This window comes from Rhyacophila brunnea, unplaced genomic scaffold (assembly GCF_057557595.1).
Source record: "Rhyacophila brunnea isolate RB1 unplaced genomic scaffold, BYU_Rbru_1.0 scaffold_2, whole genome shotgun sequence".
Classification (NCBI taxonomy): Eukaryota; Metazoa; Arthropoda; class Insecta; order Trichoptera; family Rhyacophilidae; genus Rhyacophila; species Rhyacophila brunnea.
The window spans coordinates 29,221,336-29,233,698 of NW_028232859.1; the positions used below are offsets into that span (position 1 = coordinate 29,221,336).

Below are 12,363 nucleotides of genomic sequence, written 5' to 3' on the forward strand. Positions count from 1 at the left end.
TGATGATATGTAGATGATGTATCTCATCATGATGCACGATCTTTTCTCAACTTATGATTTTACACTTACTTACAACAACTAATGACATGCATGATCACATAAAACGCTTTACTTAATACAATAAGAGTATTATTGTAAACATCAGCATTATAAATTTGAGGATGAAGTTATTTCTAGCAGATTTTGCGTTTATTCCGAAATATTCCCCAAATTTTTCTTTTTTGACCATGAGCATAAATGTTTTCAAAACAACAAAACAAAATTTCAACAAAAGTTTGGCATATTATTTAACTCTTCAACGATAATATGAAGAAATATTATAATGGCCTTTGTTCATGTTTTTATTGTGAAAAAGACTAAGCACAAAAGTGTTATAGAACATGCTGTGAAAGGAGTTATGATTGATTTTTCTTATCAATGTCTGGAGCGGCCGCCACCTTTAATTCAAGACGTCACCCAGGCCATCAACCATGATTTCTAGCAAAACATCTGGTAAACCATGTTTGCAGATAACATTTTTTTTTTGACCATATCCGATCCTAATAGGATCATATGGGCCTCAACAGAGTAAAGGTTTGTATTAACAGATTTTGTTTTTTACGAGAATTGGATGTCAGCCACTTGCTCAACCTATTAGGTCCATACCCTGACTCACACACAAATTGAAAAACAATATGTGTACTTGCCAGATACTTGCAGAGGACATAAGGAATGTATTTTAGGTGGCCATCAATTTCTCCATTCAAAATCCCATGGAGTATTATTTTTATTACATATGCCCCAGGACTATAAATTACCTAAAATTCATCTGCACTTACACTCTTCTGTATTACAATATTTTATTGAATTTAATACATAATATAATTGTTTTACAAATTTATAAGTTGAGTTCTGAGTAAGTATTGTAATATAAATACTCAGTCATTTATGATGGATGATAAATATAAATATATATAATAATATGTGAATATAGTCTCTCGCAGAGTTACACCAGTATAAGTTGTACGATTCTACATCTATGAATACAATATTAAAGAAAATTATCATGTTCGATCTGAAGCGGAGCATATTGGCCTCCACAGTGTGGTGGTTGTATTAACTAATTCTTTTACAAGGAATAGTTGTCAGCCCAACCCGATGGGCCCACTGAATTAAATAAAATTTTAAAAAACAATATGCATTTTTTGACCTACCATAGGTTCAACTCCACAGACCACTGCTTCATAGTTATATAAAGATGATCACTCTACGCACTACGCCAACAAATCATTATAATTGAATTCTACCATGTAAACACAGTCAATTACTAAAATATATTAGCAATTTCATCTGTGCGCCCATGCATCGCCATTTCATGTCTTTTTCTATTATCAATTCTGGCAAAAACTTTCCCACAAAATCTGCACGGCAGCTGCTGCTCTTTAGTATGACATAACAAATGTCGTTTTAAACCAGATGATATTACAAAGCTCTTCTCGCAATATTTGCAGTGGTAATTTTTAGTATTGGTGTGCCTAAAACAATTTTTAAAAATTGGTCACAACATATAGATTCATACGTATTTAGGAAGGTAAAATGATAGCAATAAACTACTTTTTATAAAATTTCTAATGTTAGTATAACAAGCTCATTATTAAATTGGCAGGACAAGAAACATTTTTTGTGAAAGATTTAAATAAATCATTTTATATCTCACCAACGCTCATGGTTATTTCGAGCAGAAGTAGTAATAAACATTTTTCCACAGAAACTGCAAGGAAAAGGCCTCTCATTTGTATGTGTTCGGATATGAACTCCCAATTGATACTTGTCAATAAAACTTTTACTACATAAATGACATATAAAATCTTTCAACCCAATATGAGACACTCTGGAATAATAAAAAACAGTTTTATTTAGGCATATTGTTATTACTAATTTATTGATCAGTTTTATCTAACTCAAAATTACGATGATACCATCAATCAATCTCGACTATAAAATAGCAATAATAAATTATAACATTGCTACTCTGCAGTATTCAAAAGCAAATGAATATTACATTCTTAAATCTTGTGACGGCCCCACGATGGCCGAGCAGTTTAAACGTCGGCTTATAATGACGTGGGGTCCCAGGTTCGAATCCTGGGTCTGGAATATATACAAATTGTTTTCAATTTGTGTTTGGAGTCAGAGTATGGACATAATAGGTGGAGCAAGTGGCTGACTCGTAATAACAATCTGTTAACCCGGCCGCTGCGTAAGTTTCAATATGAAAGGGGCCCTGTCTGCGGTACCATTTTTCTAAATGCAATGCTTCGCTGTATTATGATAAATACGGCAATTAAAAATAGCTGGTATTACTGTTATCATGCCTAGATACATAAGGTTCGAAGTGCCACACTAAAAAATAGAATCGATTGTTGAATTTAGCTGTGTTTACTTGAATGAAATCATCCATAGTCCCTTGAACCGAAAAATTACGCAGCCATGTTTGTGACGTAAAAACGCGTCATTTTGATTGTGCGCCTATGAAAAGAAATAAATCACTGACACTAATTTTATTTTAGTCATGTTAGAAACACTTAAAAATGTTAAAAATAATAGCTTTTATTGTGTCACATATTATTTACAAGTTTTATGGGTCGCGTAAAGTTGAGTCCACAGTGGTTGAAATATTGTAATGATTTCTTTTGTTCTTTTTTGAGTGTAATTTGGATTTTTACTAGATTAAACTTTTCAGTTTTATTGAGCATTGTGTTATGTTAGTGATTGTCGTTTTATGTTTTATAAAAAAAACAATCAAGATCTGCGTAATTTAAAAATAAAAAAAACATTTTTTGCGTGAGGTTTTAAAATTTTATAAACATTAAATTGCATGCAAAGATAATATGTAATATAGTTGAAAAGTAAATATTCCATAATTTATATTTTGTTGTGTACCCGTGTGTGTGTGTTTTTTTTATACTTACGTCTATTTATACGTTTTATATATTCCTTCATAGTAATTCGTAATTTATTGGTAAAACTCGCAATCGTCCTAACTAAAATATAATAATATATTATATTTTTTCATTCCGTGTGGACGAATCTTTACCACATATTTAAGACTTTCAATAATGAGCTTGATTTATGACTTTCAAACAATTGGGGTGACACATGACCATGAGTAGTAAAAATAAATGACATAATCCAGAACACAAGTTCAAGTACATATTTAGAAATATTTCGACGACACATTATTGTTTTCGGTTCGGTTTTTTGGTTGTCTTTTATTCCCGCAAACATGGTGTTGTAAAGATCGCGGTGAATATTCAACTTTACAAGGTAAATCACTCGGCGCACACTCAACTCGAATGAAAATATTTTGTATACCTAGTGCGCAGGCGCTCTAAAATACCGCGTAGATTTGAACTGATGCAATCGTACCGGCGAATCTCAATAGATCGAGAGGGTTCGAAAGATCGATGATTATGAAATTAAAACAACATATTTTTGACAAAGTTATATAGGTGGAAGTAGGCGGATGGATCGGGCTATTTTTTAATAAAATTCTCAATGCCGCATGAAAAATATTTCTTGCGTTATCCACAGGTCAAGGTTTGCGTATCTGACTGCTATACGGTCGCCCATGTGTTACGTACTAGCCGTATCCTACTGGAATACGGTCGCCGGGAAAGAGTTAATATAACCTCCCCTCGGTGGTGGAGTAAGTAAATCTTATGAATTATTCGTTGCATAAAAAATAGTTTAAGTAATGAATATCTGAATGATGAATGAAGGGTGGAGGTAGGCTATTTAGATTACGTATTCATCATCAGTTATACGTATATCTGAATAATGAATGAAGGGTGGAGGTAGGCTATTTAAATTCAACATAAATAGTACACACTAAACTTTGTCAGTCATACGTATTTGTTTTCATTGAACTAAGACTACAAATTGCAGATAGTGTTGGTTCGTTATAAAAATTCAATTAAACTCTTCGTAAACCGAAAAATATTCATCCATCTATAAAATATCTAAAATCATGTCATTAAATCATACATAAATAATTAACGAAAACAAATAAGTATGAATGAAAAAGTTTAGTGTGCACTATTTATGTCGGATCATAAGAGCCTACCTCTACCCCTCACCACTGTCTTTATCAGTTTGTGATAAATCATTAATAAAAAAATAGCTAAAACATTTATGATAACTCACTTATGTCTATCCAATCCGTTCAAACTAAGGAACATTTTCTGGCATCCTCCGATACCGCAAACAATCTTTTTTCTATCTTTGGAATGTGTATCTATGTGAATTGCTAAATAAGTTTTAGTGTGAAAACTTTTCTCACATATTTCACAGGTGAATCTTAAACCTTTCCGGTGCATCTTTTTGTGATCTTTTTCAGCTCTATACGCTGTAAAAATAAATACTCATGTGAATATTTCTTTATAAGGCTATCCTGGTAATCACAACATGCAAAATCTATAAAGCTAAATAAAATAAAACTTATCAGCATTGTGGAAATAATAAGACATAGTCCGAGAATTGATTGCTATCTGAGTAAATATTTGAAATTTATCGTAAACAACCAAGGAAATAAAAATTTTAAACAATAAAATTTACTGTATTAATTATTGTGGCTTACATTTTTGACATATTTCACAGAAATATCGTTTTATACCGACATGTGAATCATGATGTGCTTCAAGTTGATATCTCAATTTGTATCTCTTCGGGCAGAGAGTACATTTCATCGTTTTGGAGACGGGTTTCGATTTTTTCTTTGTTGATACATCTTTATCATTAACATTAGATGAATTTTTATGTCCTAAAAAATTAATAAAGCAATGATGATAATGTTTTTATATTACTTTTAAATTACAATCATTATAAACATCCCTTTAAGCGATATCATAGTATATAACAAGAAAAAAATATTGTTCATAGTTGTTTACCATCTACTAGGTACCTATGTGTCTTCCACAAATTTGAAAAGAATCAATTATTCAAAACATAGTTTTTCATAGTTCGAAACATAAATTTTTTTTGTAATTTGATATGAAGTGAAATATTAGTTTTTGAGTTCCCACAAATTATCAGTGTTTATAATTTTGGTCTCTCTTCAGAAGGCAATACTATCTTTTGATCCATCGACTTATCCGGAATCCTACTCCGACCATACGTGCCATCATCATGAGATCGAGAACCCGGTTCCAATTTGGTACAACAAACACACAGCAGTCGTCGGTAGATAGATATTTATGGGCTGTTTCTTTTTTGCACGTTGTTTGTATATACACAGAAGAGGCAGACCGAAAATCGAATCGAATCTTGAATCTTGGTTACTTAAAAAAGGAATAAATAACACCTTATGTTAAGTTAAAACTGGAGAGACAATAATATGTACCTCTATAGATTATAATGTCAGGCATGTCTAAAGCCGTGATCGCGATCGACCAGTCGGTCACGTGATAGATTTTAATCGATCGCACTATAGGCCCACAAGAATTGAGTCATGAAATTGTAAAAAGCGTGTCAAAGAGCAATGGCCAAAATTGGTTGTATTGAGGAGTTTGAAAGTACATTCGATGACATGAAAAAATTTGTATCAATTTTATGGTGTCATTTCCATTCAAATCCGATTAAGATAATAAAGAAATTGCTGTCACTATCTGTGAAAATTACTCATTCAGCTATATCTTTTAGTTAAAGTCTTTAAGACGAGATATTAGCTTTGAAAAAATGACATGATTATGAAAGCCCTCCCGCGCAGGAGAAGAATCATTTTGGAAGTTCGTGCCTAGACAAAAAAATCTCAAATCCCATGCAGTGAAGATCTGCACTCATGTTTCAGTTTAACTTATTTGTGTGAATCTACATTTTTATATATCTAAAAATGAAGAATAAGCAACGTTCCAACATGACGGATGAACACCTTCAGGGATTCCTTAACTTGGTCTGCACCCAGTACTCGTCTGTTATCCAACATATGGTTAACGAAAAGCAGACCCAAGCGTTACACCAATGATGGGAGTGAGCGTGTCTTTTCTAACACATTTTGAACTACAACGAACTTCTCAGGCTTTGTGGAAGCTAATATCATTTATTTATATTTTTATGATAGGCTCAGCCAATTATAATACGTTTGTTTAAGTTGAAGAATGACAATGGGAGAGTGTGGTAGATCACTGATAGTTTTTATACTCAATTACTATTCACTATTTCTATCAGACTAGGTACTTGAAGTTGGACTAAAGCCTGTTGTATGTTACAGTGTCTATAAAGATATATTATGAACCTTTCGACTATATAGTACTGACATATTAATAATAATAATACATATAATTAATGGTCATTGAAAATGTTTTACGTTTTTTTTTATTTGCTTTAATGCTGTTCTCTTCTTCAAATGTTTCAGAATCGTAATCATTAATTTGTGCAATATCATCATTGGAGTCTATATTTCTTATTACATCTTTTTTGTTTTCATGTAATGAATGAGTGTAGTCATCTTTTCTATCATCCAGATCTATCACTGTATCACAATCCTTATCTGCCAAATGAGTTGGAGAATGACGTGAGCTAAGGGTATTTTCAGACACCCAGTTTAAATCATCGTGTGATTCTTTTTTGATTCCCTCTAATTTTATATCATTTGTTGTATATTCCAGTAACAAAGATAAAGATGCTTCACACAATTGGCGAAATTTATATGCTGAGCACAGTTTTTTCAAACAATGATCACATATTTTTCCAGGGAATCCATCAGTCGGAGTCACCTGAAATAAATATTACTAAATTTATATAAAATAGGTAAATGCATATCAAAAAATAAAAATATTCAACAGTAATATTAAATTTAATCCAAGCCTTGTTTTCAGAGGTAGCGTTAGTAGTAGAGTATATTAGACTTTACTCTTATCGGATTTGATTGAGTACACGTTCATATCGTCGTTAAGATATGAAAACCTCGTAACTCAAATTTTACCATATTGGGTTTTTTTTTACTTATAGCCAATCTGATGAGGTATTAAGCCATTAAGGTGTCTAACTCGTATGTGGTATTTATTTATAGTTACTGAGATATTGACAAAAATCACAAACTCGTACATCAAAATTCTATTTTTTTATAAGTTATAATACTGGTATCTCAAACAATCTTACTGTTTACTGTTACTGTTACCTGATCAGTGCCAAGGACAAGTTAACTCGCCAAAGCATGTATGTCGCGTTAGGCCACGGACGAGTTAACTCGTGGGTTCTTGTAAACGTCATAACTTCTGCATGAATTGTTTGTGTATATTTTCTAAACAATATTTATCATTTAAGTGTGAAAATATTCATGATATACTCGAGAAACATGTTGATTTGGTAAATTTTCACAAATATTTAGCATTCTGTTCCTATTTCATATTTTTTAAGGGATTTATTTTATTCCAAAAATAGCTGACTTACAAGTGTCCACCTAGTAAAGATTGGCTGGCAGTGATAAGGTTAATATAAATGTTTTAAATTTTAAAGATTATTAAATAAATCAAATGTCCAAAATGTGTTTTCTTTTCAAAGATAATAAAATATAACTATATTTATTATAAACATTGAAACCTCGAACACAATACAAATCTTACATTGGAATAACAAAAACTCGCAACTCGTTTTCTAAGTTAAATACTCCCAAATCTATAAAAAGCCTCAAGCTAAATCCAAACTGTACAAAATGCCCCACTTGATAAATTAATCATCTTCTAAAACAACTTTGATCATGTTCTTAAAGAAAATTTTGAGTAAAACTGTTTTTTCATCCTCCTGAACATTTTAACATTTTTCGATACGAGGTTTTCGTATCTTAGACGTTATGCAAATTAAGAATTATATCGAAGAATTGGGTCATCAAAGAGTTGAATTTCTGGCTCGCTTAAGTGTAATTTCTATTGCTTGTCTCGCTCATCTTTGAAGCGCACGACAACGAAACAAAACATATTCGAAAGTGGAAATCGGTGACGCGAAAGCTAAAGCCAGGTGCAGAGTTACTATCCCACAGTGCAATCTTACTCTACTCTATCAATTACATTTTCACCAATAAAGTTGGGATAGTTACTGTTTGGCTAAGTACTCTATCGCTAACTATATCAATGAAAAGAGATTATAACAAGTTAAATAATAAATTACTATAATGTAAATAAATAATCACTACTTTCATTGCATAAGGATTTTTATATATTTTATAAGAACTGGTAGTTAATCAATTTCTATTGGGTCCTGGATACAAAAACACACATTTATTCTACATCATGCATTGTGAAATGAGGATTCCATGGAAAAGAATTATGTGTGCAATAGAAATATCTGCATCGTCAATACATTTGCCAGATGGATCAACTACAAGCTCACTGTAAAAATCCTGTCATGAAAAGGAATGGGTTAATAATATACGGTATCTGTCGACCAGGTCTGATCCTAATAGAATCATATGGGCTTCCACAATGTGTGGAGGTTTGTATTAACATCTTTTTTTGATGTATATAAGAAATGGATGTTAGCCACTTGCTGTATTACGTACACTGACTCCAAACACAAATTGGAAAACAATATTCGTATTTGCCAGACCCAGGATTCGAACCTGAGACCCATGACACTATAAGACAACGCGTAATAAACAGTACACATGCAAACAGCAATATGAAAATTGGTCCTAAACCATTAATTTCTAGGATAAAAACAAACCAAAACCGAACACAATCTACTTCTTTCAGGATGAGTTAGGTTCTGGTTTCGTTCTGTCTTAAAATGGTACGAGCACAAAAGATATGGTATATGTACTCAGTGGCGCACCCAGGGGGTGGGCCAAGGGGCCCTGGCACCCCCCAAACATGAAAATTATCAGAATGATTTTAAACATTGAAATTTAAAGCCAATAAACTATACCTTGGGGCCTAAAAACACGGCAAAAAATGATTTGTAATTCTCGAGCACCCCTTTTAGAATAATTTCTTAGATTTTAATTTCTAACACAACACTAATCTCAGGTTTTTTAAAAACCCAATCCTTAATGGAACTGTCAAAAAATTCTCGGTGTTTACCCGAATTCCGGAGTGGTGTAGGTCATGGCTGGGGAGGGCTGACAGGCCTCTAGCCTGGGGGCCGGGGCTGTGGGGGGCCCGGCGTGTCGGGTTGACCAGATAAGTGAGATAAACACACCATAAATTAGCTTTAATAGTAAAAAAGTCGCCTGCGGCGCCATTATACTTCATGGTCATAAACATTTTCAATTACTTATATAATTGTGCAATATATTTTTTGAGTATTATGTGTCGATACTCGACAGCTTCATTATTAAAGTAGATGTATTAAAAATCGCCAATAATTCACTGTATAAGTACCCTTAATTTGAACTAAAACACAATTTGAAAACCGTTAATGTAGTGTTTCACACTGCCTTTAATCATAGCGGTAGGTAGGGGGGCCGCCAATCCTAGTCTGAGGGCCCGTTTCAGGATGTGGGGACCATGGTGTAGACGAGAAGAAGAAAAAGAGCCTATGAGACTAATTTACATTCTCTTCCTTGGGCCCCCCCCAATATTAAATCCTGGGTGCGCCACTGTATGTACTGTATATTTAACAAAAGATATTCCACAAGTCCGGTTTCGCTGACAGCTCATATCTGATAATACTCGAGTATAAGTGATCAATTTTAGAGTGATACTTACTGTAATAGAACTGCAAGCCATTAGCATATCGGAACATGAAATCTTCAGGTTACCGATTTTTTTTTGAATTTTAAAAATTGATTTTATGCTACCCTCATTCAAACAAACTCTACATATTGCTTCTAATCGCATTTCTGACGCAATTATTGTGATTTGTTAAAAAGGTTCCATGAAATGAAGGCGAAATAATTTTTCTTGCAGCCGTAATTTGATTAGACTGTATAATAATTAATATTCATAATACACAATCATTAACACGCATTCCCACATTTACAAAAACAAACAGTAAATATTTATTTTGACAGCATTGATGATAGACAAAATAAATAATCTTTTATTATCTATGGACAATAACAAACGTAGATTTATTACCATAATACAAAAATATTCATAGACAGTGTTACCAGATAATGTTTTCAAAATTCAATATGTGGATATTACAACAGAGATGGGCGGTGCTTCATTTTCTATGGTAGACAATCTATGTTACATGATTAAAATAAAATGAGTAGACTTGAATTATTATTAAAGTCTCTTTGGTCTTGTCCAGATGACACGTGTCTCACCGCGCGAGTACCAAATGTGTGCTGCGTCTTTAAAACGCATTTCATAAGCGTGAGTTTTGCTATACTAGGTAGATAGTATTCAACAGGAGACATAACGATAATAATTGTTGAAACTATCAGCAATTAGTCGCATATAGTACCTCGACTCATCCGTAATACGCGCGTACTCCAGGGTCCGGCGATCGCTTGAGCTTGTTGCGACAGACGTCATGCCGCGAGTACATGTGGACGGCTCAATGTACCTGGAATGCACGCGAATGGACAATGCCTTTCTCGAATCAATAGATTCGGTGCAAAATCATTTTTTCGTGTTTTCCAGACCATCAGATCAAATAACGAAGTTTCAGTAGACATAACAGCTCTGTTCATAACAAAGATGTTAAAAAAACTTTCTTCTCTAAAGATGGAACCTAAATGTATGAAAGTGAAGCTAAAAAGGGACCACTGTTACATTGATTAAGTGACTTCGCATTGCAGGTTTTTTTCAGAAAACTTCACACTATTGCCGACATTTATTTGCCAATTTGCAGGACGTGTAAAAAGACAATCCGTCATGATAAGTGGATAAGCAGCTAATATTACCACATCTGCACTATATTTCAAAAAATCCTGTAAAATTTATGTAAAAAAAATTCTAAATGTCATAACAGAAATAATGTATCAGGCTCCTTCTATTTATGGTCAAAAATTCTTTGGTTCATAAACATCTATTGACTCAGTAATAGCGCCTGTACACGTGCATGGACGTACTGTCAACAATTTATTTTAAAATATCGTGACAATAACTGTTTACACATAAAAGTGCTGACTGCCTCTCTAATCTAATTCTTCAAGAGTAAGTGAGGCGCGATGTTGTCATTTTTGGTACTATTTGACAGGACGTATTGAAAATCGGTTAACGTCAAAATGAGTAGTTCATAGTAGTGAATAGGTATGCAGCGCTTTGAAGAACTAATAGCTTGGAATACATCCACAATACTAATTAATGGTGACACTGGCATCAATATCATGCCTCAAGTTATAATTTATTGTCAGTCTATATATTAATACGTCGAATCTAATTTTGGTATGGTCACAATATGAACATGTTTCCCACATAAATACGTATGGCGTGGTTGGTGACATCAAGTCTGAATCATACTAATTTTTTAAATTATTTGTCACTTGTATGCTTAATCCTCAGTACCTCAATTTTATTAGGAACTCTTTAATCAACACAAACAGCCTGGATCTACAATTTGGACGTTTTCTACCTCTTGGGTACCACTGAATGACTAGATTTGTCCAGTGGTTTCTCTTCATTGATCTCTATGTCCAGCCTATTACATAATGTACCCTTTTGAAGATATTATTCAGGCGTCCAAAAGCATTTCAGAAAGAAAAAAAAATCCCTTATTTTTTGGAATATCTAGTCATGGTTAGCTGTTTTCTATCAAAGTTTAGTAACCGAATTGGAAAAAAACAAAACATAAAAGATAATTGTTCATAAATTTAATACAGTAGATGTGGATGCAGACCTCGATTATCCTGATTATCCAGATCAAAATCATAATTTTACAGAACTGCAATATGAAAAATTTGGTTCATAAAGTAGATGTTTCGAGGATTTTTTTACAATAGTAATGGTATAATGTGAATCCATAATGAAACTGCAGCTGATTGTACAAATATAATATTTTTATTCTTAAAAATATCAGCCAGAATAAAAACATAACTTTTTAATTCTACGATTTAAGAGCTTGTATGCATGCAACATGCACCTATATTGTGTGAATTATTTAATTGCATATTTGTTATTTTATAAAGTTTTATCAACATTCCCTAAATATTATTTCAATAAAAATTCTCTTAGGCATTGTTAAAATGGCAGTCCTATACCATTAGCATGTTTTCGTGATATACAGTCGAACTTGGTTATTACAAAAAAGATGGGACCGACTGAATTTGCTCGTTATAAGCGTTACTCAGAGAATAGGTATTTTGAAATGAGTGGTCACATAACACTAAGTCCCAATTCAAATAAAAATACACAATTAGAATTATTTATTTACACACCCGTTACACACATATTACATTTTTCTGTCAATCCACTTTTCTTATAAAATATCTCGTTGTTC

General features: G+C 32.8%; 1 protein-coding gene across 2 annotated transcripts; it reads right to left on the reverse strand.

Annotated features, from left to right (window-relative positions):
- Positions 1 to 324: 324 nt before the first annotated feature.
- On the reverse strand, positions 325 to 9,967 carry LOC147072167 (uncharacterized). 2 transcript variants are annotated; one of them, XM_085947383.1, is made up of 6 exons: positions 9,681 to 9,967; positions 6,344 to 6,752; positions 4,619 to 4,801; positions 4,186 to 4,387; positions 1,697 to 1,870; positions 325 to 1,514 (listed from the first exon to the last, which is right to left on the reverse strand). In XM_085947383.1, the coding sequence occupies exons 1-6, from the start codon at positions 9,810 to 9,812 to the stop codon at positions 1,307 to 1,309; spliced, it is 1,308 nt and encodes a 435-aa protein (XP_085803509.1). In that variant the 5' UTR covers positions 9,813 to 9,967; the 3' UTR covers positions 325 to 1,306. The 2 variants fall into 2 exon arrangements, with proteins under 2 accessions (XP_085803509.1, XP_085803508.1); XM_085947382.1 differs by having other exon boundaries at positions 9,054 to 9,967.
- Between the last annotated feature and the right edge of the window lie 2,396 nt (positions 9,968 to 12,363).

Excerpts from the sequence above, each read along its gene's own strand:
- LOC147072167 (XM_085947382.1), bottom strand. The coding sequence starts at position 9,236 with ATGTTTATGACCATGAAGTATAATGGCGCCGCAGGCGACTTTTTTACT. Across the intron at positions 6,753-9,053 it reads TACACCACTCCGGAATTCGG|GTGACTCCGACTGATGGATT; the intron begins GTAAACACCGAG and ends TATTTATTTCAG. Across the intron at positions 1,515-1,696 it reads CGAAATAACCATGAGCGTTG|GCACACCAATACTAAAAATT; the intron begins GTGAGATATAAA and ends AAATTGTTTTAG.